The sequence below is a fragment of the Mesocricetus auratus genome, unplaced genomic scaffold, assembly GCF_017639785.1.
Source record: "Mesocricetus auratus isolate SY011 unplaced genomic scaffold, BCM_Maur_2.0 Super-Scaffold_100007, whole genome shotgun sequence".
Classification (NCBI taxonomy): domain Eukaryota; kingdom Metazoa; phylum Chordata; class Mammalia; order Rodentia; family Cricetidae; genus Mesocricetus; species Mesocricetus auratus.
Genome location: NW_024429191.1, coordinates 46144383 through 46171681, shown reverse-complemented (window position 1 = coordinate 46171681; position 27299 = coordinate 46144383). Strand labels below are relative to the sequence as shown.

At 42.2% G+C, this 27299-nt stretch overlaps 1 protein-coding gene across 2 annotated transcripts; it reads right to left on the bottom strand.

Moving 5' to 3' along the window:
* Window positions 1–2011: 2011 nt before the first annotated feature.
* On the bottom strand, window positions 2012–26559 carry Myh1 (myosin heavy chain 1). Of its 2 annotated transcripts, XM_040748893.1 has the most exons (39): window positions 26541–26559; window positions 26255–26287; window positions 24596–24839; window positions 24359–24502; window positions 24093–24249; window positions 22892–22919; window positions 21999–22113; window positions 21807–21899; window positions 21631–21694; window positions 20878–20976; window positions 20685–20788; window positions 20435–20573; window positions 20097–20215; window positions 19859–20008; window positions 18900–19070; window positions 17406–17718; window positions 17234–17310; window positions 16060–16147; window positions 15856–15973; window positions 15384–15644; window positions 15031–15286; window positions 13326–13568; window positions 13039–13215; window positions 11969–12114; window positions 11795–11885; window positions 11321–11710; window positions 10636–10762; window positions 8891–9009; window positions 8510–8706; window positions 7194–7377; window positions 6767–6932; window positions 6555–6679; window positions 5838–6146; window positions 5551–5754; window positions 5102–5227; window positions 4843–5013; window positions 4268–4372; window positions 4053–4148; window positions 2012–2273 (listed from the first exon to the last, which is right to left on the bottom strand). In XM_040748893.1, exons 3-39 carry the CDS (start codon window positions 24797–24799, stop codon window positions 2121–2123), a joined length of 5829 nt encoding a protein of 1942 aa, XP_040604827.1. In that variant the 5' UTR covers window positions 24800–24839; window positions 26255–26287; window positions 26541–26559; the 3' UTR covers window positions 2012–2120. The 2 variants fall into 2 exon arrangements, with proteins under 2 accessions (XP_040604827.1, XP_040604828.1); XM_040748894.1 differs by lacking the exon at window positions 26541–26559 and having other exon boundaries at window positions 24596–24835; window positions 26255–26270.
* Between the last annotated feature and the right edge of the window lie 740 nt (window positions 26560–27299).

Genomic DNA, 27299 nt, shown 5'->3' with positions numbered 1-27299 from the left:
GCAATACCAATTTTAAAAACAGAGGCAATGAATTAGATTTTTAAAAATAATACAGATTTCATGTCATAGGACAGTAGTCCTCAAACACTAAATGTAGCATTAGCAATTGACAGAGGTATTACTTCTAGTTAAAGATAATGACTGGGAGAGAGGGAGAGAAGGAGAGGGAAGTGAGAGAGGGAAGGAGAAAAGGAGAGAGAAATGTGGAGAGAAACAGAGAGAAGGGGAGAGAGCACGTGCAGATTTTAACTTAAGCTAATGGGTGGGGTAGTGTCAACAACATATAGACATCTTCTATTTTCCAGCACTGTCAAGATTAAGTGAAGGTTCAGCCAATATTTTCCAGCACAGCCAGGTCCTTTGTTTCCCTTCCTGCCTCTTTGCTAACATCTGTCCATTTATCTACCCATTTCCTCCCAGCAAGTTAAGAGATAGGTGGCATGGCAATGTGAGTATGGCATGAAGTATCAATTTTTGGCAGAGAATTGGATGGTAAGGGCTGTTAAAACGGCTTTGTAAATTATTTTAAAGCCTAGCTTAAGATTTAGCATTATTACCCATTGGCTCCAAATTGAGATTCATATCAACCTAGAGAGAATCTAGGAGCTGAGGTCCAGAGGTGTTGCACAATTTAACCTACTGGGTAACAGGGTTAAAATGCTTAATTGTGCATTGTTCTTTTTTTAACTGGTTATATTTTGTTCTCAAAAGACCTTAGTTAAACTTCTGATAAAGACATTACTATTTTATTTATTTACTAACTGCTGAAATTGACCTAAATAGAAGACCTGCACTCATCTTAGCACAGGTAGAGTTAAGGTGTTTCCAATAATGACAATAGCAACTGTCACTATAGGAAAAATTTCTTTTATCTGAAATAGTTAGGCATTTGACATTGTCAACCAAAATTTCAGTTATATACTGTGATTTTTTCATTTGTTGTAATACATAAATTTCAGAGGTACTTTGGGCCTCAAAAGCTAGGATTTCTAAGTCACTGTGTGCATCTCACACAATGTGCTGTTCGTGGTGAGTGAAGTGCTCTGTGTTGACTAGATGTCCCACATCTGTACCGTATACTATATCTATTTTGTGATATTAAGGTTCCAGAAAGTCTAGAGTATCCAACATACATTAAGGTGTATTTTTAAACTGATGTATGGCAATTAAAATATTTATAGCTGAAGGTATCGTATTTCAATTTGTACAGCTTTTTCAACCATGCTAGCATTAAGATATTCTGTATAGTGCCAGACCATTCCTGGAGAAACTAATAAAAATTATTTTCCATTAAAGAAGTGTGTGTGTGTGTATTAGTAACATCAGAGAAATGTCATGCAGTATATATGTAACTGATGTAAAAATACCACATATATATGCTAATTGACTTAGTGCTATCAAAGACCAGAGGAGGCCGAAGATATGGATGTTCCCAAAGATGGAATAAAATGAGAAATATTCATTCTTAATTCCTCCTTGCCATCCATAAGTGTCAAGTGGGAGCAGGTGCAATAAAGAAGTGTCTAAGCATCTGTAGATAACAAAGGCTGCACATCTCTACATGAAGATGACCGTGAAATGGAGATCCTGTTTCAAGGAATCCTAACCTTGTCTGATTCATGTCATTATAGTGAAAGATTTGCCTTTTAAATATTTTTGACAGTAAAGACAATTTTTTAGTTTTGCTTCGATTGCATGCATGTAATTACCATTTTAATTTCTTTTCACTCCATCTTTCATGAAGGAGACCAATGATCTCTTTAGGAGAAGCCAGTTGATGGGCCAAACAGGGCTCCTTATGCATGCCATGGCACACCTGTAGGTTTCACCCTCTTCCCACAGGCATGTGCTGCACCTACAGGGCTTGGCCTGGCTGCCCTCTATCATATGCAACCTTGGTGACTAAGCACTTAGACTTAAATGTAAGCAAAATGTTCCTCTCTCTTTTTCTCTTCTTCATGTACCAAAAAGATCAACTGACATGCAGACAGGGAACAGACAGACTCACGAGTTCTTGGCAGATAAATTTTTTATCTCCAAAAGTCATAAATACAAAACAGAGTGACAAAGATCTTCACATTTTGCTCATCTCTTTGGTCACTTTCCTGCATTTGGATGAATTACTCTTCACTTATAACTTTGGTGTGAACTTCCCGGCTCTTGACCCGCAGCTTGTTGACCTGGGACTCGGCAATGTCAGCCCGCTCCTCGGCCTCCTCCAGCTCATGCTGGATCTTGCGGAACTTGGCCAGGTTGACATTGGACTGTTCCTCCTGTGAATGGGAATGTATTTGCAAGAAAAAGGGTTCACATTTCTAGACTCTTGTGTCCATGTGTCTTGGATGTCTTTTTGCTTAAAACCAACTCACTCCAATAAATTTTCAAAAAACTCTAGAGTAGTGTGTAAATTTTTTTCTTCTATTAACTCCCCTTATGATTCTTGAACTCATTGATAAACACAGGTAACACTGTCTTTGAACTTTTGGAAAAACTGGAGCTGCTGTAACGGTGCCAGGTTCCCAGGCTTAGTTGTCATGGCTGTTAAGGCACCTGAGGATGGGCCAGACTCAAACAAGCAATTTCTACGACACCAAACTGAATATAAATTATTGCCACTTGGGTCTTAAATTATCCCCCACTTAATAAAGTTCAGAAATTAAGCATGTTTATTATTCTCTAAAATAATCTGAGTGGTCTCTGATTATTCTTGTAGCTACAGTGATGAATTTGGAAAGGCCAGTTTTAATTTAGTCTCCAGTAATCATTCTTTTTTAAACATCTCATTAAGAAGCCTCGCAAACTGTGACATTCAGATTTAGAACATTTAGGGCGCATAGAATCACTTTAAATAGGGTAACTCAGAAAAGCCTGTGCATTTCCCTCTCCTGGAAGAAAGTAAGAGCTGGAGTAAAGCAAAGCCGAGTGGTTTGCCAGGATGTTGGTACGAGATGCACATGTGGGCATATGCCTTCTCTCTTCTTCCTTTGCTGGCCTCTCCCCTTTCCCTTCCTCTCATAGCTAAGAGGTCGGGGGTAAACAAAAGCCACCAATGAGAGCAGAGGACCTCATGTACAATGTGTGGATACATGTATCCACAGAGAAGCAAGTGACACTTGACTCCTTCCGCCTAGATGAGAAAGGTAAATGTAATAACATAGAGCTGTTGTCACCTACTGGATCTCTTCATTGTGTAAACAACAACGCCTTGCTATTAATGTAACTAGAGTTCCTATTTCCTCCTCACCCTGGTCATTTGGTCCCTTTATGTTTCCTTTCCATTTCAATAATGCTTACATCACCCACCTGGTCACTCAAACCACAACTTGATGATTGATTATTTCTGCTTTGCTTCCTTTTATTTCCAAGGGCAGCCTACTGATAAATCCTACTCTTCTCCAGGACAAGTCCTGAATCTCATCAATTCTCTGTTTCATTCCTGCTGTAATGCAAGCCACAGACCCACCTGAAAATTTCCCAACATGTCTTCCTACACTTATTTGGGTTATCCAATAATCTTTTCTCTACATTGTAGCAAGGACACTCTTTTAAACATATAAAGCAGACCACCTCTGGCTGGGATGGGAACACCCTCTTGCTCGTGTGACCTGATTGTATTTATCTTAAGATACATGCTTCTTCCCCCTGGCTCTCCAGCCCTGGTACACTGTTCTCTTCCTCGATCTTTCTGTTTCTTGGACCAGACTCCTTACATTGTTCCTACTCCTCTCTGCAATACTATGGGGACTATGTTTTGATCCGTTGAGTTTGATGCTTACAACTGACCTCAGGGTCTCAGAACAACTGACCTCAGGGCCTCAGAAATGTCAAGTGAACGTTCTACCGCTGAGAATCCCATCCTCACTGTCCCTGGGACGTTCTTCTCTGGCTCATGAAGTGGCCAGTTGCATCACATTCTTAGACCCTCGCTAGGTCGTTTCCCCTTGATCCTTCTTTGTTTTTCTCATCTTTTCTTTTCAGTCCTTCCACTACTTTGGCCTACTGGTATCTGTGACCTGGAGGTTACCCAGTCGTCTCAGGGGTTCAAAACTCACCGCTTCCTCAGCTTGCCTCTTGTAGGCTTTCACCTTTGATTGCAGTTTGTCCACCAGGTCCTGGAGCCTGAGAACGTTCTTGCGGTCCTCCTCAGTCTGAAAGATTGTAAAGTGTGAGTTTCTTCAAAGTTTCACCTCGCTTTCTTCTGTACACACAGTTTTTAGTGTCTGGAAGAGAGGGGTAGGAACCCAGAGAGGCCCTGCCCTTTCCTTACTTGGTAAGTGAGTTCCTTCACTCTTCTCTCATGTTTTCGCAGACCCTTGATTGCCTCAACATTGCGCTTCTGTTCGTTTTCAACTTCTCCTTCAAGTTCACGGACCTGCACGAAAAGGTGGATTTAAAAAAAATATTTTTAGCTTTGCTATTTTATTTTGTATATGAGTGTTTGCCTGTTTGCATGCATGTACACTACAGAGGTCAGAAGTGAGCATCAGCTGCCCTGGAATTGGAGTTACAGACAGTTGTAGTCATCATGTGGGTGCTGGAAGCTGAACCTGGGCCCTGTCAGTGAGCAGCAAGTGCTCTTGACCACTGAGCCATCTCTCCAGCCACCAAAGGCACATATTAAAAAATGTTTCCTATCATCTAATCAGTCAATGAATTTCTACTTCTTTAAGGGGCCCACTGTTTTATCTGTACTTCCTGATGTCTTAGTCAAAGTGCTTTAACCTACACTGTCAGGCAATAGGGGTTATCTGTCTTCACCCCAGGATGCACTACAATGTCTAGCAGTCTTAGATATTGAAAGTTGCATGCTGGAGCAGAATGCACGTTGGTCAGGAAACTCACCCTGGCCTCCAGTTTCTGGATCTGCTTCTTGCCGCCCTTCAGTGCCAGCTGCTCAGCCTCGTCTAGACGGTGCTGCAGGTCCTTCACCGTCTGCTCCAGGTTCTTCTTCATCCGCTCCAGGTGGGCGCTGGTGTCCTGCTCCTTCTTCAGCTCCTCTGCCATCATGGCGGCCTGGTGAGTGATTAAAACAGAGTTGCTTAATGGCTGAAAAGACCAAGAGGGATTCAGATTTGCCACCTCCATCTTGCTCTCGGCTCACATCAGTGATGGCTTTCTTGGCCTTCTCTTCTGCATTGCGGGCTTCCTGGACGATGTCTTCCATCTCTCCCTGGATTTGGGAGATGTCTGTCTCCAGCTTCTTCTTGGTGTTGATGAGGCTGGTGTTCTGGTTAAAATACCAAACATTGAAATATTAAGTATTGAAGGATGGAGTTAGAACATGGGGTATCCAAATACAAAATATAATTATTTCATATCCAAATAAAGTAATTATTGACTAGCATCCCTCAAAGTTTCCATAAATTAACTGAGTTAACAACATGTTTGTAAAAGACAGTCAACTCTGGATATTGTAGGTCACATAAATGGAAATGTTACTCCTTCCCAGTCAAACATATTAAACCTAGTTCTTCATAACACAATATGGATAAGTCTCTGACTAGTGCTAAGATATGAGCAAGAATTCCCCCTTCATACTTGTATACCCACCTGGGTGTGGAGGAGCTGCACACGCTCACTGGCATCCAGCAGCTCCTGCTCTGCAATCTTCCTGCTCCTCTCCGTCTGCTCCAGCGTGGCCCGCAGCTCCTCAATCTCAGCCTGCAGCAGGTTGGCTCTGCGCTCAACCATGGCCAGTTGCTCCTTCAGGTCCTCCTGGCCCCGGAGAGCATCATCCAGGTGCAGTTGGGTGTCCTGTGCAATAAACACTCAATGAGACCCCGTGTCCTCAGACCCAGTTACCCCCACTTCTAGGGCCAGCTCTTGGTGCCACCTGCCTTGAGGATGCCTTGTGTGTTCCTGTAGTTTCTCAGGGCCTCAGCAGCCATGCGGTTGGAGTGGTTCAGCTGGATTTCCATCTCATTGAGGTCTCCCTCCATCTTCTTCTTGATCCTGATGGCGTCGTTCCTGCTCCTGATCTCTGCGTCCAGCGTGCTCTGCATGGACTCCACGACTCTGATGTGGTTTCTCTTCAGCTGGTCGATCTCCTCATCCTTCTCGGCAATCTTCCTGTCGATCTCAGACTTGACTTGGTTCAGCTCTAGCTGGATGCGCAGGATCTTTCCCTCTTCATGCTCCAGAGATGCCTTAAGGACAGCAATAGTGGACATCAGCAGGGGAATGGAGGTATGCAGTGTCCTGGGTCAGTTAAACTAACCTCCCTCACTAGTTCCTGTCTGTGTGCTACCATCATAACCCTTACATGCATCTTACTCCATTGCTATGGAAACATCTGATGTGTGTAGTTGTTATTTTTATAGACTTCTATCTCCCCAGCAGATGACTTCCCTTAAGGGAGAACCCTCATCTTATTCATCTTTGTTTGTTTTCAATTTCTACTACAGTTCTTAATATGTACTTATGGTGCTTGTATTCATTTTCATTCTTTATCTTCATACTCAGTGGAGAGAACAAAGAATAATTTTTCATTTCTTGCACCCCGTAGAGCCTAATTCCTCTTGTAATTGTTGTAAAATGTACAATAGAAAGTCTACCTCTGCTTCCTCTAAAGCAGCCTGGAGCTCAGATTTTTCCTGCTCAATTTGCTTCTTAATTTTTTCCAGTTCATGGATACGTTTCCCTCCTTCTGCAATCTGTTCAGTGAGATCAGAAATCTCCTCTGTTAAGGAAAAAATATAGAAATGTGTATAGAGACAGGAAGCATTCTTTCAAATCTCTTGTTAAAGAAAATGTGAAATGCACTCACGTTGCAAATTCTTATTTTCCCGTTTCAGGGTTTCGAGATGGTCTAAAGATTCCTCATAAGCGTTCTTAATCTTAAACAGCTCTGTGCTGAGAGAGCGGGACTCCTTCTGAGAGGCTTCCAGCTCGGCATGGGTTTCCTCATACTTCTGTTTCCATTCTGCCAGGATCTGAATAGCAAGAGAAGAGAAAAATGCAGCAGATTAAGTTTGATGGGGTAGAAGGTAGAAACCATGTGCTCTAGAAACTCTGAGTTTGAGTCAAGTGACCCTGGATTGAAAAATAATTATGAAAGAAAGAGCTAACAAAGCTCAGAATTATTCCCTCACACAATCCCTGCCAAAAGACTAGGGCAGGCAAGCTGAAGACAGTGATCAGGTGGTTTGGAAATCTGATTTCATTAAACACTGTAGAAAGATCTGGAAGCAGACCTTGTCGAAGTTTCTCTGCTTCTTGTCCAGGGCAGCACAGGCCGCATTGGTCCTCTCTACATCAATCATGAGGTCCTCCACCTCATTCTGCAGCCTCTGCTTCGTCTTCTCCAGGGAAGCACACTTGGCGTTCACGGCTTCCACGTGCTCCTCAGCATCCTGCAGACGCTGAGCCAGCTTCTTCCTGAGGAGTGAAAATGGATAATAGATGGAAACGGTTATCAGTAAAACGTCTATTTCAGCTGCAAGTGAGCATTTCCACGGCCAGATTTCCTCAATCAGTGAAGCTTGTTTTGTCCAGCAGCTTCTCCGGGAACTCACTGTTGCTCTCCTACCACCAGCTGCTAACAGCAGCCAAATTTCATCGTCATTATGAAACCTGAGCCAAGACTCCACATGTCTTCCTTCCTGTGTAGAACTTGGAATCTACCTGGAATTACTATCAGTTATGTCTGTGTCTCCACTCAGTTTTAATGCTCAGAGGGTAGAGTTTGCATCCTGCTAGTCTTTGTGTTGTCACAAATTGGCACATGTATTAAGTCCTCGAAGGTTGACTATGTTGAATTCAAATGAAACATCCTTAATTTGATCTGCATACTTGTATTCCTTTTTTGCCAGCTTTTTGTTAATCCAACAATTAAAAATCTTTCCCACAGTCAATATAAATGTATGTGTGAGAGTTTATATCAAAATCACCTATAAGCATCTATCAAAACATTAATTTCATCAGTATATAGTTTGTTCATTATTCACAGAATGGATGCCGGACTGAGACTCAAGTTGACTGTTGAGTAAGGTCCTTTCCTACCTAGGTTTATCTCACAAAAATTCAGCATTACCTTCTGAATTGCATTGACTGTTTATTCCTCTATAAAACAGTGTGTTTTCTCTCTTACTGCAGCATCTCTGTACCCATATTTGGTCTTAACCACATATTTCAATTTCTACCTGTGTCATATTTTTGCATGTAAAAAGTAAGAGCTACTATCAATCCAGATTATTTTTCTCTTTGCACCCATACCCCTAGGCCAATTATTTCATTAGTGCTTGAGAGAGAGGAGAAGCACACCTAAGTACATAATGACCTGAATAAGTTACTATAATAGTTCTGTCTGCTCCAGTGTAGACAGAATTAGGTCAAAGGTTCCCCCCTTGAAAAATTACTGTTCAGCTTCCTCTTGCCTTGTATCTTTTCTCCTTTTGCCATTCTTCCCATGGACTACCTTCCCATGGACACAAAAACAGGCATTTGTGTTTCCTGTTTGGATTGATGGTCATAGGTATATATTGCCATTTTAACCAAGCCAGGCACATACTTCGCCTCCTCCAGCTCCTCTGTGCGCTGGATGGCATCCGTCTCGTATTTTGTCCTCCACTGGGCCACCTCGCTGTTGGCCTTGGACATGGCCCTCTGCAGCTCAGCCTTGGCTTCCTGCTCCTCCTCATACTGTTCCCGCAGCAGGTCACAGTCATGGCGGGAGGACTGAAGAGCATGAGCTAGGGCACTCTTGGCCTGAGAAGTAAGAGTTCAGTGATTTAAGAGTTTATGTTTAAACTGGTATTTATTCTCCAAGCTTTTAGAAGCCACCAGGAAAAAGGAAAACACATGCAGACACACACTGTAAAACTACACAGGAAAACACAAACAACTACAGGAATAATAGTAACCATGACAACAAGAATCCATCTGACGTCACCTTTATCTCTTCTTCAAGCTGCCTCTTCAGCTCCTCAATCTGTTGTGTGAACGCCTGTTTGCCCCTGGAGAGCTGGGACACTAGCGAGTCCTTTTCATCTAGCTGACGTGAATATTCACCTAGAAAAACCAAGGTCCAGAGAACTCAGCCAGACTTTAGACAGGAAAACTCTAAAATAAAAACTGGAGCAGAGAAAGGGGCTTAGGTTCCATGAAACCTTCAACATCCATGTCACTGTTGATGAGCAAATCTGTGTCAAATGAAAATACAAGGAATTTTGAGCCAAACTCTCTGTTTATGAATCAACCAAGAAGGTTTTGGGAAATGTGTAAGATGATCCAATCGCAGTTGAAAAATGTGATGTATAGCAAACTGATGCTTTCTGACTAAAGAGATACGGTGTTATAAAGTTGCCTGTGTGTGTGTGTGTGTGTGTGTGTGTGTGTGTGTGTGTGTGTGTGTGTGTGTGTGTGTAAGGGGAGATGAGGAATGGGAATCTTCAAATAAGTGACCCTGTAAACAGAACTGACACTCAGAAGAAACTCTGGGACGCATGTTCATGTTGGGAAACAAGCAAATGTCTTTCTGTCCCCAGAACAAGTTGGTTTTGAAAAACGAACAGTTCCCAAACTGAATGGTATTTAAGTTTGCCTTCCATTCTTTAAGCTACATATTCAGAAAGTACAAGGTGAGGGAAACCTTTCAGTGTGAAAACTGGTTACTTGCAAGTCTTACCTGTTTTGAAATTATTAAGAAACATTGACTTTTTAAGATCATAACACTGGTAGGAATAAGACGTGTGCTGAGGAGGGGAAATTGCAGGGAACATCCAAACCTGAGAGTATCTTTTATTTTACACTGAATGTCCTGCCCATCTTAATAACATCTTAATAACAGTAGTACAGTCTCTCTGGAACTGTACAAGAGGAGCAACATCAGAATGATGCTGCAAGAGTGGTTCCCTGACACTGTCGGCTGTTTGTTTCTTTGATGGCCCATGTGATCCATGAAACAACTTCCATCTTGTCAGATCTTATTGAGGGAGACAAAACTTCAGTAGGAAGTTGGTCAAGTCAGTAAGCTGCCGGTATTCACACAGAGATTTCCCGATCTAGCTGGTCAAGGATAACTTCACTTTTGCTCCTATTTCCTTACTAAAGTGTGTTCATCCCCAGTAATTCATGCTTTGGACAAAGTACTCCATCATTTCCATGATATGTCATCTTCAAACTGGGGATAACACTATACAGACTAATGAGAAAAATTAATGACAGTTGGCTTGTGACAATACTTTTGAAAAATGGAGAGTTACTATGGGAATTCACTTTGTATTTGATTAACTGTTTATTTTAAGATCAGGTCTTGATATGTAGCCTAGTCTGGCTGAGCTCACAGTGTATGTCAGGTTGACCTTAAACTTAGAATCCTTCTGCTTCAGTTATCCAGGAGCTTCAACTATAGGTATGTACCTAAATGTTCAACCCATATTTGATAACTTTTTGATTACAGCCAAATATTCTATATGATTTCCAGAAGCAAAATGACTGTATCAACCAATCTACCTAATATCCAGATACTGAATTACCTATCTTCTGTAAAAGAGCAACCTTATGCCATGCCATTGATCCTCATTGAGCCCATTAGGGATGCCTCCAAGGAAAGTATTATATGATCTCAAGTAATTCAGTAGTTTTCAGCAAGTTGAAAATACAAGGTAAGTCTGTGGTTCCAGGGAAACAGCCTACCTGACTCGGTCTGCAGACGACCTCTCTGAGCCGTCAATTCATTGATCAGCCGCTGCTGTTCCTCCTCCTTGGTTTTCAGCTCACTCACTTGGTCTTCCAGGGTGCGGCACATCTTTTCAAGGTTTCCCTGCATTCAAAGGGTTGGGGAAGGCATTCAAGCAAGTCTTTGCACCAAAAGAAAGTTTGAGTGATCCAGACATCACTGTTGGTTTGAGAATACACTGTTTTACAGACAGTAATAATGAGCCTCGGGTGTCGTGGGAAGGATAACAAGACACATGGTCTGAGCATGCTGCTACTATGTTGTTCTGTGAATCCAGTGCCTTCTCTAGACTTTCTTAGCTGCAGTGTAAGATAATGATGCCTGATTGAGCTCATTGCATGTTTATGAGATGCAAATTTTGCTTGCACCTAAAGGAAAAATGAAAAGCCTCACAATTGACGTAAAACATTTTAAAACTTCAAACTGTCTAGCTGGATAGTATTCTTTTGTTTTCTGAAAGAGCTCAGATTTCACTTTATCATTTGGGTATGGCTATTCTCACTTAGGATAAGCACACCAGGCTTATTCCCCATTTCCCTTGTCCTGATATGCAATTTCCCTCCTTCTCTCAGTTCCTAACGATTGGTCAAGTTTCACACCTATCCTACAGAAGTCTCCTGGACATATGTAGCATGTTTGTACCTTGGATTTGGAAATAACTTCCATGTTACTGGCGAGATCATCGATCTCCATTTTCATCTCACTCTTCTCCTTCTCCAGCTTCTGCTTGACCCTCTGCAGGTTGTCGATCTGCTCCCCAAGCTCAGCCACGCTGTCTGCGTGCTTCTTCCTCAGGGTGGCTGCTGTGGCTTCATGCTGCAGGGTGGCCTCCTCCAGGTCCCTGCGCATCTTCTGGAACTCAGCCTCTCTCTTCTTGTTCATCTCGATCTGGGCTGAAGTGGCCCCACCGGCTTCTTCCAGCCTCTCGCTGATCTCCTCCAGTTCCCGGGCTAGGTCTGACCGCTGCTTCTCTGCTTTGGCCCTGGAGGCCCTCTCTGCCTCGATTTCCTCCTCCAGCTCCTCAATGCGGGCCTGGGGGTGGCAGAAAGTACAGGGTCAGCTTCTTGGGTCAGTCATTTATTTCTTGATGACTTAGAGTGGGAGCCATTTACTTACTTGCAACTCCTTGATCTTCTTCTGCAGCTGCATGCCAAGGGCCTGTTCATCTTCAATCTTGCTCTGCAGATTGCTCATCTCAAACTCTTTCCTATACGGAAATCCCTTGTATCAGTCACAGAGCTGTTAGTAGTTATCTCCACCCCTCCCCAGACATGTATCTTCATTGCTTACTTTTTAAGCTTTTCATCAAGCTGCTGTTTGTCGTTTTCTACATCCATTGTGGATTCTTGGGCCAATTTCAGGTCTCCCTCTAGCTTCCTCTTTGCCCTTTCAAGATCCATCCGGATTTTCTTTTCTTGTTCCAGAGAGCCTTCAAGCTAAAAGTTAACAATTCATGAACATAGTCCCTAGAATAGCGCAATGTTTGTCACAGGTTAAAATTGATGACATTAATTCATAGCGCATCAGATGGTCTCTGGCAGTTTTGTGAGTTAGGAAGATCTTCCTCATCTGTACTGTCTTTGTACTGTTTGCTTAGACTAAAGAGTCTGTGTTTAAACTGTGAAATGTACTAAAGTGTGCCATGACGTCGTGGCTCCTATATCTCCCACTGACTCTATTGTGAGCAGTATTTTCCACACAGGATGGGTAGCACAGGAGTGTTTCCACAACGTGACCTTGGCTAATGTGCCCTGTACTTATACATTTCCAACAGGTTCCCTGTTAGATATCAGATCAGTATACACAGCCAGCTTATGGTAATACCCTTATCCAATGTTTTCTTGCCCCTCTGAGCATAAGGCGTATTGACATGTTGCTGTATTTTCTGCCTAGATATGTGCCTTCTCCCTTGTGCTCTTGAAGCCACCATTGTTTCTCATTCAGCTAAAGACTGTTCTGTTCATTGATGTCTTGGTGAACAAACTCTCATTGCCTTTAATTCTTTCCACTCAAATCATCTGTTATTCACAGACACTTGTCTTTATTATCTTATGTGTACATCTTGGTCTTCATACCAGCAATTTTGTTCTAAAGTTCTTGTGTGGGTTAAGAGCTTTGTTAATGCTCAGTGTGTCATGAAGACACAAGCTCAAGCTTGCTTAATTATAAAAATTTTTTAAATGTTTCTATGGTGCCGGGCGGTGGTGGTGCATGCCTTTAATCCCAGCACTCGGGAGGCAGAGGCAGGAGGATCTCTGTGAGTTCGAGGCTGGACTGGACCGACAGCCTCTAAAACAATACAGAGAAACCCTGTCTCGTGAAAACCAAAAAAAAAAATGTTTCTATGGTATTAGACTCACATCATCCACTTGCTGTTCAAGCTTGATTTTGGCCTTGGTCAGGGTGTTGACTTTGTCCTCCTCTGCCTGAAGGTCATCCAGGGTCTGCTGGTGGGCCTCTTGGAGGGCCTTCTTCTCCTTGGTCAGCTTGGCGATGGTTTCGTCCAGGCCTGCCATCTCCTCTGTGAGATTTTTCACCTTAGGAAGCAAACATGCTTTGCATTACATGTTATGTTTTAATAGATTTGCTCTTATGTTTTACTTCATAATTTAAAAGAGTCATAAACTTTCCGTGTACACTCTCATACCTTGTTCTCTGTGGCATGCTTCTCCTTCTCAACCTTGGCCAGTGTCAGCTCAAGGTCGTCAATGTCTTTCTTCAGCTCCGAGCACTCATCCTCCAGCTTCCTCTTCTTGGCAGTCAGCTCAGCATTGATCTCCTCCTCATCCTCAGCTCTCTCTGTCACCTCCTTGATTTTGGCCTCCAGCTGGATTTTGGTTTTGATCAGCTGGTCACATCTTTCCTCTGCATCAGCCAAGGCGTCTGCTTCCTGTGGAGAGATAGTAGATATTTTTAGGTTTTAGTTCCCTGGACCTTTTAGATTTTATTAATATTTTGAAAGCCAGCAAATTATGTTAGAAGGCATCAGGTTTCTTTTAATTAGTTTTTTACCACTGAGCAAAATTGACAAAGCACTGAGTATGAGCTTGAATATTAACAAAGAAATGTAACACATGGTTCCTGGCCCCTGTGAAACTATAATACCATTGTTTTGCTATAAAATATGTCTAAGTCATCAACATATAGTTTCAAATTGGCTTTCTTTGTTTAATGTTTATTTTTATTAAGGTTTATTATACAAAAGAAGACATTAAAATAAAGAACTGAGTATCAAGATCTTGTTAAGAGGACAGTGGACATCAAAAATGGTGTAAAAGGAAAGTGTGTCCTCCAATGACAATGTAGCTTGAATTTTTAAAAATGGATGGAAGAACCAAGGAGACTGGGTCATAGGGTCAAGTGGTACTTGAAGAAGTATTAACCTTGTTTCTCAGAAAAGGAAATAGGATTTGAAATACAAACTCTGTGACAGAATGGATGTCTCTAATCTCTGGAACTCATGAAATAGTTACTAAGTGGGTAATAAATAGAATGCTGCTACTATAAAGTCATGCATATACATACATACATACATACATATATATACATATATTTAAAAGTTGGATCAAACTTAAGCACCCTCTTCAATAATCTCCTTATTCTCCTCATTTTGGAAAACCTCAGCCTATACAAATTACAATTCATTTTGTTGTATATCTAGAATACATAGACCTAGTGGGACTGATTGTTTCCTCTTCTGAATTCAGAAAACTAAAAAGTAAACTTTTCATGTTTCTGTGCTTGATTGTAACAGGAGTCTGGGGGAAACAAAAATAGATTAAATGGTAGCCCCTAATCACATATTATTCTCCAAGTCTTGGGATATTTATTGGATCATCAGAATAAGACTGTCAACCCAATAGCTCATAATGTGCATAAAAATGAATACCATCTATAGAAAGCCTTGCATGTTCCAATTCTTTCAGGTAGTCTAAACTTTCTAAAAGAAAATTGCATGAAAAGTTTTTAGAAGACTATAGGTTAAAATTTCGGAATATTAGTTTGAGATTGATACATTACTACAAGGTCTTCTCCCTATTTACTAATAATATTGTCCTTTTGGTATTTGTCAATAGGTAGAATTGTGGGAAAGCAAATACTCCCGTTTCCCATCCTCAGTCTGTCAGGAAAAGCAATTACAAGAAAGGGGGAAATGTTTTCTTTTCCTTCTGGGCAACTGAGAATCCTACTGCACTGATTTACAGTAATGTGTGTCTAATGTTACAGAACACTCAAAAGGGTTGTCAATTTAAAAGCTCAGTAGCCAGTCATTTCATTTTGAGGAATTCTGGGCTTTTTCTTGGTCATCACTGAGCAGAGACTTTAGCGTTAGAGTGGCCTTTGAGACTCACAGACTGAACTTGGAGCTGCAGATCATTTTTCTCTTGCATCAGAGCTACCATCTTTTCTTCCAGTTCTTTCCTTTTGGCCTCAGCCTTTGCAAGGTTTTCTTTAGTTTTTTCAAACTCCTCCTTCATGTTGGCCATCTCCTTCTCGGTCTCTGCGCTCTTCAGCAGGGGCTTGATCTTGAAGTACAGCTTCATCCAGGGCCAGTGCTTGACGTTCATGAAGGCGCGGACGTTGTACTGGATGCAGAAGATGGACTCTCTGTGATAGGACCAGAAATGTTCAAAGTTGGCTTCTAATGAGAATCAGGAAGATAGGGACTAGAACAATGAACAAAATGTGTTGTTCTTATTCATACCTTCTCTCCACCATCTTCTGGTACTCCACTCTTGCCAAGAACCCTCTGCACATGGCCTGGGTTCGGGTAATCAGCTGGGCCAACTTGTCATCTCTCATCTCCTCTAGGAGCCCCAGAAGACCAGCTTTGAAGAAGACCTTGGTGTGACCAAACTTGTACTGAGTGTGATCAATGTCGATGGAGCCAAGGAGCTTCTCAGAAGCCTTCTTGCTGTCGATGAACTGTCCCTCAGGGATGGCACTTGCATTTAACACCTTGTATCTGTTTAAACCAACCAAATAAATTACATAGCTGTTGTTACCAAACAAATCTCCCTACCTTAGAAATGCCATTGCTGTTGGGTAGTCTAACAGGAAAAAAGAAAGCATATTACCCTTTATCTAGTCTTTGTGTAGTCAACAGACATCACAGTGTGTCCACAAGTCACCTGAATATGTTACTTTCCTATTTGTTAAAAGGAAAAATATCCAACCTCTGCTTGAAGTCTGCATAGAGGATCCTGCTGGGGAATCCCTTCCGGCAGATGCGGATGCCTTCCAGCACACCATTACACCTCAGCTGGTGCAGGACCAGTTCGTGCTCCATGGCACCTGAAAAAACACACATGTGTTTGATGGTCTAGGCTCTAAAGCAAACACACAGGGACTTGTCTGAGTAGATACCAGAAGTGTCTTACCAGGAGTCTTAGTCTCATTGGGGATGATGCACCGCACAAAGTGGGGGTGGGTGCTCCTCAGATTGGTCATTAGCTTATTCAGATTCTCCTATAGAGTCATAGAATGTCTTGTTTAATATGTGTTGTTTCAAACACGTGTATTTACAGATATAATGACCATGGGTCACCACTTTGGTTCAATTCTACTGAATTGTATCAAGGTTTGAATTTCCCAGTCATGTCTGTGATCTCTAAGTTCTTTGACATATCCTCCTGATTTATATTTTGTACACCAGAAGCATGTTCCCCTGTTAGCTGTTGAGGTGGCTGCTCACTGCTGATGAATTTCCTGGCATATGTTATATATTTATCATGGCACTGTAAACATACAAAGATGCTATGTTCCTACATGGAACATGTACTGAGATATCTGGTCTGGTTTTGCTCCTGATCCAGTGTTGCCTCCAAACCTTCCATTTCTTACTTTACTGTCACAAGCTCTTTGCTTATTCCATCACACAGCTGTGTCATCCCACTTGCTCCCTAGAAAGTGTCCATTTAATGTCTCCTTGGAATTGACAAAAACTAACAGTCATAGTACCAAGTATCAAAAGTTTACTGCCTTTCAGAGAGAGTCTTTCAAGATAACAATAAAGTCCATTTTTCAAGATGTTGAGGTTGCCAAGAAAAAAGTAAATTTTCCTTGAAGACTTCTTTTTTAATATCATACCTGGTTTCTTCTTCTGACTCACTCTCCAATTCCTGCCACTGTTCACCTGTCCTCCACTTTCAAATCTACTCATTTGAGGCCTCTCCTAATATATACTTAGAAACCTAAATTACTTGAAAGCTCCCAGAAGTTCAAGAAAACTCATGATATATATAGTTCTCTAATTGGAGATTTTTAAATGCCAAATGGCCTCATTGCCAGCTTCCCAAATTTGGTTTTTCCATCTGATGCTTCTGTAATTCACTCCTGACCCTTGTCTTATTTATTGAGGTATTTCTTCATAGCAATTCTGACCCTCCCTAAAATTCATATATACCACTGTCAGCTGACCCACCCCACCCCACCCCACCTACGTCACATCCAGTTCCAGAGCTTTTGAAACAATATCCACTCCCCTACTCCCTACATTCAGCAACATAAAATCTAACATCCTAAGCCCATTTAGAGAGAAAATGTAGTCTGTACCCTGAAGAGAGCTGACACGGTCTGGAAAGAAGACCCCTTCTTCTTAGCACCTTTCTTGCCACCACCGCCACCAGACTCTGAGGGGGCAAGGAAGGCACAAGTGGTCAGTCAGAAGCCAGGCTTCTCTGCTTAGAATTTCCACATTAAATAAAGATTGCAGGTTGACAATCACCTGCTTCAGCCGCTGCTGCTGCCCCAGAGAAGAGGTAAGCCAGAGTTTTCATTGAAGACTTCTGGTACAGCCCCACCACGGTCTCATTCAGGGGGTCCTTGTTCTTGTCCAGCCAGCCGGCGATGTTGTAGTCCACAGTGCCAGCATAGTGCACCAGCGAGAAGTGGGCTTCCGCCTTGCCCTTCGCAGGCTTGGGCTTCTGGAAGTTGTTGGACTTTCCAAGATGTTGTTCATATAGCTTGTTCTTGAAGGAGGTGTCTGTCGCCTTGGGGAACATGCACTCCTCTTCCAGGATGGAGAAGATGCCCATCGGCTAGAAGAATAAGTAAGAAACAAAGGCCACATGAAATCTGTCACAGATGACATGAATGGCTAAATTCAGTCTTCAGTTCCACAGAGCTAACGAAAACTCATTTGTTTGGTCAGAAGTCGCTGGCCTGATGATACTCTTAGCTATGACAAAAATAGACAAGGGCTTTGCTTTTCTGGAGTTTGCATCTTTACCCCAAAAGTCTTAGAGAATAACTTCTCAAAGTGTGGCTTCGTAACTAGCTGCACTAGAGTCACTTGCTAACAGTGCAGACTCCATGGCTTAGTCAACAATTGCTGTAAAGTACTTGTGGGGGTGAGAGCAGGGGACACTGTGTTAAGTGCTTGGGGTGAGTTTGGCCCAGCTGGAGTTTGGCCACCTCTGTCTACAGCACTAGAAATTTGTATTTCAGAGGTCAATAGCAGTGAATCTAAAAATATCAGAGAAGTAAATAAAAATATTCTAATTGCTAAATTTTTATATGGAAGGTTAGCTTTCAACGTTAAGACTTTGACTGTAAACTCTGGGTAGGCATAGAATTGTGAACTCTGTAGAACATACTCTGTCTCAAAGAGGGTGGACAGAAAGAATGGAGGAGCTGGAAGATGGGGGAATGGGTGCTGCAAAACATTGCCTTCTGGATGAGACATAGCTGATCACTATGCTCATGAACTCAGTAGCTGTGGTTACCTGCCCAACACCTGCACGAGATGGGTACTGTTAACCTTGGATGGCAGGTATCATAGGCCCCACCCTTCCCTGAGGAACTATAAGTAGTCAGTGTCACTCATAAGTTGCCCTTGGTGTGGTAAGAAATCAAGAAATCTCCCCCTCTATGATCAGTGGATCAAAAAAAGAAAAAAAAAACGAAAGAAAGAAATAGGAGGAAAAGAGACCTGTTGAGGAGGAGTCCAGAGTTGGTGTGTGGCGGATGGGAGCAGAGGGGGTGCAAAATGGTAATGTGGGTTGGAAATAACCAAAATATATACAATACATATTATGTGTGTCTGTAAAATTGTCTGAGAATGAGCATTTTTTTAAAGAAAACATTTTTTTCTCATTTTACCTGCATACTTCCCTCATTTTGTTTATAGGTAGCAATCTTTTGCCATCACATATGCCAAGGTTTGATTGTTTTTCCGTTTTCACACCATACAACTGTGATCCGAAAAGGGAAGACTAACCTTCTCAATGAGCTCGATGCAGGCGGCCAGGTCCATCCCGAAGTCGATGAACTCCCACTCGATGCCCTCCTTCTTGTACTCCTCCTGCTCCAGCACGAACATGTGGTGGTTGAAAAACTGTTGCAGTTTCTCGTTGGTGAAGTTGATGCACAGCTGCTCCAGGCTGTTGAACTAAATAAGTAGAGAAGCAAATCAGCATTCGATTTCTAGAAGCCTTTCTGGGCTCTCCTCAGCTGGGCAGGCTAACTTATCTCTTAGGATGGTGGGTTTTGTCCCACTTGTAGCAAATCCCCTTACTCAAATTTCATCTAGGTATCAATATGCTCATAGAAAAAAAGTTCTCAAACATGAGTTCAGAATGAGACAAGTAATACAACTGGTAGGTAGCCAGTCACTTTTACTGACAAGATTGTATAGCACTCTTCCTCAGGCAGACATACTTGAGTTTATTCAGCTGCTGTTTCTATCCACTGTACCTGGTCATTGCATAAGTTATCTTAGTGTCAAAACGTACTTCATCTCCCTAAATAAGCGGACAGGAATCTCAAAGTCTGTGTTCATTTGTTATCATCTTTCCCGGCACCATTGTAATCCTATTGTTGATTAATCATCTTCTCTATCATTTTCTGATTGCTGATTGTGAATTGGGGGTTATACTAAGGGCTGTAAGTGCAGCAATCTTACAACTGACAAAAACAAATCCACAACAAGGTGTTACAAAAATTGATAGGTCCTCATTGAAACTATACAATGGCCAGACACATGCCATTCCCACTATCATACAGTGAGGAAATGACAGAAGCTGCAGTTAAATCGAAAGTTCACACCCTTTCCCAGATTTTCAGGCCTCTTGCATGAATCGGTTTATAATGCAGTTATTTTTCATAGGCATTCTCTGAGTGACTACAGGAACAAGACTTGCAAACTTTTCTGCTACTACAAAGTTTTTGCCAACTCACATCAAAGATCTCAAAGCCAGCGATATCCAAGACCCCGATGAAGTACTGCCTGGGCTGCTTGGTGTCCAGCTGCTGGTTGATGCGGGTGACCATCCACAGGAACATCTTCTCATAGACGGCTTTGGCCAGGGCACCCACTGCATTGTACACCTTTAGAGACAGAGTAGTTCTCGTTGGCATCGTTAAAGATGTCAAGCAGGTCTCGGGTGCATGTGCTTCACAGAAGGCATGCATTTACCTGCTGCACAGTCTGGCCTTTGGTGACGTACTCATTACCGACCTTGACCCTGGGGTAACACAGTGCTTTGAGCAGGTCAGCAGAGTTCAGATTCTGGAGATAGGCAGCCTTGTCAGCAACTGCAGATACAGAATTCAAGATCCCAACATTAGCTTCTCTGGGCCCCATAACACATAGTGGCAGAGTGTTGAGTAGATTGCTTTGTGAACTCAATGTAGGGACAAATTTGTGTGTGCCCACTAGAAGTCTGTTACAAAGGAGACATTAGTTCGGACCCTATTTTCTCTGTAAACCCATATAGAGAGTTTAGTTTGGCTTTGACTGTTTGGGTTTAGTACCTTCGGTGCCATCTGGCTCAGCTTGCTCCTCACGCTGTTTCTGCTTGAACTTCATGTTCCCATAATGCATCACAGCTCCAGTGAGCTTATAGATGGAGACTCTTTCATCAGAAGTGAAGCCCAGAATATCAATGGCACTCTATGAGGAGCCAAGAGAGGATAAATTTAAGGACAGAAGACACTACTTAGAATGTATAGTTTACCCTAACTAAGCTACTGCTGTCATGCTCATACATAATATGTGACTTACATCTGTGGCTATCAACTCTTCTTGGTCATCAATGCTGGGCACTGTGATCTCCCCCTGGCTGACAAAGGCGTAGTCATATGGGTTGGTGGTGATCAGGAGCATTTCTGGGTGCATAGGATTCAGGGTATATGTTTAGTATTAAAAAAATGTTAATAAAAACACTAACTTCCATTTGCAAATTTAAGGCTCTTACCAATTAGATCTGGCTTCTTGTTAGACATGATCTGATAAAAAATGTGATAGCTTCTTTCAGCTTTTAGCTGGAAAGTGACTCTAGACTTCTCCAGAAGATCTGTAATGGAGAATGAACATCAAATGGGGGAAGGAGGTTATCAAGTGTCTTAGAGCGGTTCTTGAACTTGAGGTCATCAGCTAGGTCTTATGACCCCTCATGATCGTAGCTCAATGACCATGAGGTGCCACATGCTGCATCTCTACAAATGCTGAGTTCCCTCTTACCACCTCTAGAATGAAGGTGAAATGTACGTGCCTAAAGGAATGCTCGCTTCTCATAGAGAAGAACCTTGACATTTGGATTATAATCTAGCCCTGAAACTGCTGCTTCCAGAAGTCTCCTGGCATTCTAATAGAAGAGCTGCTGAGGGAAATAGTTACCAAGGCTCAGAAATGGAAGAGTCACATACATTAAACCCACAGGCAATTCAAACACCCCTGTGTTAGTTTGTTCTTTGAATATTTTGAAAGTGTTCTGAGCCAGGATATTTCAAACAAGTCCAAGAATGTCTGGCAGTTCCTACAGAATCATTAGCTCATGCCTGGGTGGGTAAAAGCATACTGTGGGCTTTGCCTAAGGCTGGCACTTGCTGCAAGCCTGTTTGGCAGCAGAGGTGTTTTCTGGGCTTCATGCTGAGCAGGAGCTGCAGAGTGTTCCTCCAAACCCTCATTTGTTATTCTTGGATTCTGGTTAGAAGGTCCAGTTACTCACATGTTTCAATATCAGCAGAAGCCAGCTTCCCTGTGGTACCGAAGTGGATCCTGATGAATTTACCCTTCGAAGGGAAAAAGATGCTCTTAGCTCCAAAGTCTGATGTACAAGAGGGGAGTTAATGCAGTGCTTCCAATATGGTTTCATATGAAGTCAGAGAAGACTAAGAGACTCACAAAGCGAGAGGAGTTGTCATTCCTCACGGTCTTGGCGTTGCCAAAGGCCTCTAGCAGGGGGTTGGCACTGATGATTTGATCTTCCAGGGTCCCCTACAAGGGAAAGATCAGTCCTCACATCTCAGGCTCGGGACTTTCTTGCCTGTGAGCACCCAACAGAGCCTAGACTCTGACTGTGACAATCAGACCCACCTGCATTTTGCCAGAAGTAGCCTCCTCCTTTTTCTTCTCCCCAGTAACTGCAATTGTCGCAAAGTACTGGATGACACGCTTCGTGTTCACAGTCTTCCCGGCCCCGGATTCTCCACTGTCCAATAAAGACCAATATGTGGAAAATTAAGCTTTTGTGGCCGATGACACTATGTCTGCCAAAAGTATTTGCTCTTTCATGCATCTGTTTTTATATCTGTCATACTTGTCTAGGTTAAGTTATTTCACCCCACAAATAACTCATATTGTTTCCCTTAGCTTGCACTGACAAGTAGGGAAATTCATTTATTATTCATTCCTTTACTCATTCATTTACATAGTTTGGATGCTTAAAATGTTCCAGGTTCTTTTTGAGATGCTGAAACCTGTTCTTGAAGAGTCCACCAAGCAGCCGTTCAACAGCTGTGTAGTGAATGGAAGGATGAGTAAGAAGCCCCGAGTGATGTGTGTATACCTTGGCTGCCTTAGACTAGCTAGAGATAAGGCTGCAGTTAGATCTCACAGGGGTTGGAAGTTCCTTAGGCAGGCCTCAGATAACACGACTGGTGCTAACCCCCAAAAGCTTTATCTTCATTAGGCTGTGTGTTACTCCCGGCACTGGATTGAGCTCTGACCAAGCTCCAAGAGGGAATTTTACATTCCCTATTTCTAGGAATGCCACATGACACTCTTAAGGCTACACTGATCATCAAGGTAAATTTCAGCACTGTTATTTTACATCTGGACTCAATCTACTTTCTACAATGAATCTGAAACAGCGCCCAGTTCCTCACTGATTGTGTCAAGTCTTTTAGCATTAGCTAATTTTCTCTTTGGGTTTCTCATTTTCCCAGTGAGAGTAAAACACCAGAAAGTTTCAGAATAGAAATACATACGTGATCAAAATAGACTGATTCTCCCGATCTGGAAGAAAAACAGTGTGTAGTCAGCACATATGTTAGTCACATAAATCTTTCTTGAGTCTCTAAGTGTCACATTTTTCATGGAAGTTATTTTTTTGTACTGTATTATTATAAAGTTATAGATGGGATTTATTATCTGGTCTTGCAAGTCAAGAAAGAAAACCATAAAATGCTGTTATAATTCTATCACCACAGGAGGGGCATCTTAGTGGTTTCATATAATGGGTAGTCAGATAGATTTCAGGGCCACTCTTCCCACTGATAAATAGCTACTACTAGAAATACATAATGCACTCTGGTTTTACAAGTTAGAATGGTGATGCTTAAGCCAAGGTTAAGGTTACATTTCTAAATGGGCCAATTAACCTCTCGAAGAAATTTTCTTATCCTGTGGGTCCAGACTACAACCCTATTATTGACCTTTCTCGAACTGTTAAAAAATTATCATGTAGACATTTCAAAGTGATTCTCCAAGAGAAATCCTTTGTGGGATGAAAGCTTCTAGTTATAAAACTTCTAGGGACCCCAAACACCATCTTTACTAAGAAAAAACCAGCACCAAGACAGCACTCTGATGACTTTAAAAATGATAGCACTTCCAAAAGTATCCAGCACAAGAAACTGAGGCAGTGAGTGACTTGATGACATGATTTGTACTTCTATTCAATCAATGTGTCCCTCAGTTATCTTTTTCTGATAATTCAAACACACAAAGTAAAGCACACTTTTCCGATTAAGGAGACTATAAAGCATCCAGTGGCATGAAGAAGCTGCAAGCTCTGCAGAGACAGTGGAGGAAGTCAGAAGCTACAGAGTTTAGCTTCTGGCCTGATAGTGTCTACCACTCTCGGCTCTTGAGAACACCTTTTATGAACATTAGAACATTATGAACAATTGATTCTTTCTTTTTCTTTTTTTTTTTTTTTTTTTTTTGGTTTTTCAAGACAGGGTTTCTCTGTATTGTTTTGGAGGCTGTCCTGGAACTCACTATGTAGACGAGGCTGGCCTCGAACTCTCAGAGATCTGCCTGTGTCTGCCTCCCGAGTGCTGGGATTAAAGGCGTGCGCCATCAACGCCCGGCCAATTGATTCTTTCTAAAGGTATTTTTGTACTCTAGCACTGTTGGATGATAGGTGATAGAACAATTCATATGGAAACCATTTGAGTCACTCACCTGTCAGCATGAACTGGTAGGCATTGTCAGAGATGGAGAAGATGTGGGGCGGGGCCTCCTGGCGCTTTTTGCCTCTGTAGGCTGCCACCACCTCTGCATTGTATACTGGCAGCCACTTATAGGGGTTGACAGTGACGCAGAACAGGCCCGAGTAAGTCTGCATAAAAAGGGGGGACATAATTATTGAATGGGACATTCATTATCTACTACTTAAAAAAACATTTTTAATTACTCTCTGGAGCAAAAGACCATGAGAAAGAACTCACATAGATCATCCAGGCTGCATAACGCTCTTTGAGGTTGTACAGCACAGCGGGCTCGTGCAGATGAGTCATCATGGCCATGTCCTCGATCTTGTCGTACTTGGGAGGGTTCATGGGAAAGACTTGATCATCTTTTACTGTTACAGTCTGTCCATAAACAAGAGATTTCAGGTTAGAAATTAAGTGTCAATCAAACGAGCCCAGTGATATAGTGCCACCAGCTCCAGATGGTTTACTCACAGCTCCACCTTCGGTCTTGGCTGTCACCTTCCCCCCTTCCCTGCTCTGCACCGTTGCTTTCACAAAAGACTCCTTTGCATCCACCACAAACACGGATGACTTGGCATCAAAAGGCTTGTTCTGAGCCTCGATTCGCTCCTTTTCAGACTTTCGGAGGAAAGGAGCAGCCTCCCCGAAAACGGCCATCTCGGCGTCAGAACTCATGGCTGCGGGCTATTGGTGGCAGCCCAGTGGGAGAGCCTGCCTGGCAGAGGGGGAAAAGATAGAAATTTAAAAACTGGGCTATGAGAATCACATGCATTTTTTTTTTCATTTTCTGACAGTTGGGTGAATGCATTGCACCAGATCTAACCACCTCCCTGGCTGTGGCATAGTTGAAATGTCAGCATCCCTGTTCCTTGCCAGTGCTGACAAGTACTTCATCATGCCTTTGGAAGTAGTTGTTTGTGGTTCGCCTACTGTGAGAGATGTCAAGGCAGCTGCCTGAGCCTCATTTGTTATGTATATTAACCTTTAGAAGCTGCCTACCCTACCCTAGGCTCGTACAAAACACAAAGTGAAGAAGAAGCTAAAACAGTCTCTGGCTCCTGGTACTTTTTTCTTTCCCACTGGAATTTCAGCACCTTGCAGCAGGGAGTCCCCCTTTTTCGGGCCTCCTTCACACCTCTGAGAACACATGCTGAATGTTGAGAAGGGCTCTGAGCTGGCTGCCTTGGTAAAAGACTAACCAGGATGTGTGGCTGAGGTTCTAGGAACTCCCTTGCGTATGGGGAGTTTTGGGTTTTATTTCCCTTCTAGACTCAGCAATTACAAAGATTACACACTAGAAGAGAAAGCAGAAATATGAAGAACTTGGTTTGTTGTTGTTTTGTTAAAACAACATTTTATTGCAGGTCATTAATCCTTTCCCTGTATCAGAATGTTGACAAACTTTGTTATGTTTTCTTGATCTTTTATTCATATTCTTTTAAGTGTTTCCCCCAAAATTTTTCCTATAGTCTTCATATATAACCTGAATTGTAATTTTAAAAGATACTTTTCCCGGGAAAGTTCCATTGGATAAACTTTTTCCCATTTCTCCATTCAAACTGCAATAACTGGTGTTAAAGTGCTTTGTCTTGCTGAAACCACTTTCTCACCATTTAAATGTTTCCTTGCTATATTATGAGGCAATGTGCAGATTTGAATTTTGGTAATGTAAAGGTGTCTATCCATCTAGACACCATCCCACAGTTCCTATTAATTTAGTGCTAAAAGCTGCAGCATAGGATGCTCATGTTTTTTTTCTTTTTAAATGAGCAAACTATATTGCATTGCATGCTGTAATCACTTAAAGACAAACTACAAAACAAGATATAGGAAAACCTCATGCACAAAGCTCCCAAGACTGAGACAGCATCACATATACTGAAAAGCATCTGGGTTAGTGAGACCTAGATCCCAAGCCCCCCTTGGAGTTTTTCAAGAGAAACATGGTCAGCCATGATGTTGAAATGCGTTTTGTTTTTTAACCCCAACAGATACTTTCCAAATGCTAAAGAAGAAAGAAGATGCTTGCACTCAGAACGGAAGAGAGAGAGAGAGAGAGAGAGAGAGAGAGAGAGAGAGAGAGAGAGAGAGAGAGAGAGAGAGAGAGAGAGAGAGAGAGAGAGACCTTACCTGGAGTGATGCAACCTCAACGGTGGGTCAGAACTGTAATTTAAAAAAAGCAAATACCTTCTGATTAAATGCTAGTGACTCCCAATCGGAGCACAGTTCCTATCTGAGGAAACCAGGAAATGACTGGGAAGACCACAACATCTAATTACAATTGCTACAGACTAAACTGGTGCTTCACTAGAAGGCCTGCCAGGGGCAGCAGGAGCCAGGATGTGTGGTATGCACACCAGCAGCCAGGCATCCCTTCCCAGCCACACAGAGCCCTGTCCTCACACACTCTTCTTACCTTGAAGCTTTATGAGGAAAGACAAGTCATTCTCATTCCAAGGGTGCTTTTATAGGATCAAATATGGAAAACACGTAACCCTCCTCCTCTTTCTTAAAACATATTTGGCAAAACGTGTTTTTGGCAATGAAGGTCTCCAAGCCTAATTCTCCTCATATTAAAGATGTTTGGATATAATTAGCAATATTTCCTCTCACATTGGGTTAAGTATATGAACCAATCTCCTATAAATAATTTGACTTGTTGGTGATAGGAAAACGATCCGCCCTTGGAATAATGTAAGGTGTTGTTTTAAAGACTGCTGAGTTCTGGAATCCCTGGACTTTGTTGCCCAGAGCTCTTGTGTTTCACTGAGTGCTGTGTGTGAAGGCTCTTCAGCTGCCCGCACAATTGCAATATTACACGGCGGAGGAAACTTTCTATTGCCTACCAACTGTCACTAAAACACTGCTGCTTCTTCCCAAGATGACAGGATTTTTTTCCAATTCATTGTGTCTTGTGAAGGATGCTTCAAAGCTTAATTTTAAAATATGGTTGATGGAGAACAGCCAAAGATAGACAGCTGCCTTTGTTTCCCGCAGTCACCTCTGACTCACTGTCCAATCATCCCCTTCCCACTTGAGACCTATCTCCAAACTGTTGCCAACCACACACACACATTCTCTCATTAAGAAAAAAAATCAAGTTGCCCGTGAAACACTATTTCCTCTATGAAGTGGATGTGAGGAAATATTAAAACCCGGGGATTTTTTGTCTGTA

Bases quoted from the DNA above. Each gene is read 5' to 3' on its own strand.
- Myh1 (XM_040748893.1), bottom strand. From the start codon at position 24,799: ATGAGTTCTGACGCCGAGATGGCCGTTTTCGGGGAGGCTGCTCCTTTC. The intron at 21,900-21,998 runs GTGGGTCTGATT...TTTCCCTTGTAG, and splicing joins CTACTTCTGGCAAAATGCAG to GGGACCCTGGAAGATCAAAT. The intron at 13,569-15,030 runs GTGAGTCTCAAA...ATCTCTCCACAG, and splicing joins TGCAGCTCCAAGTTCAGTCT to GAAGCAGACGCCTTGGCTGA.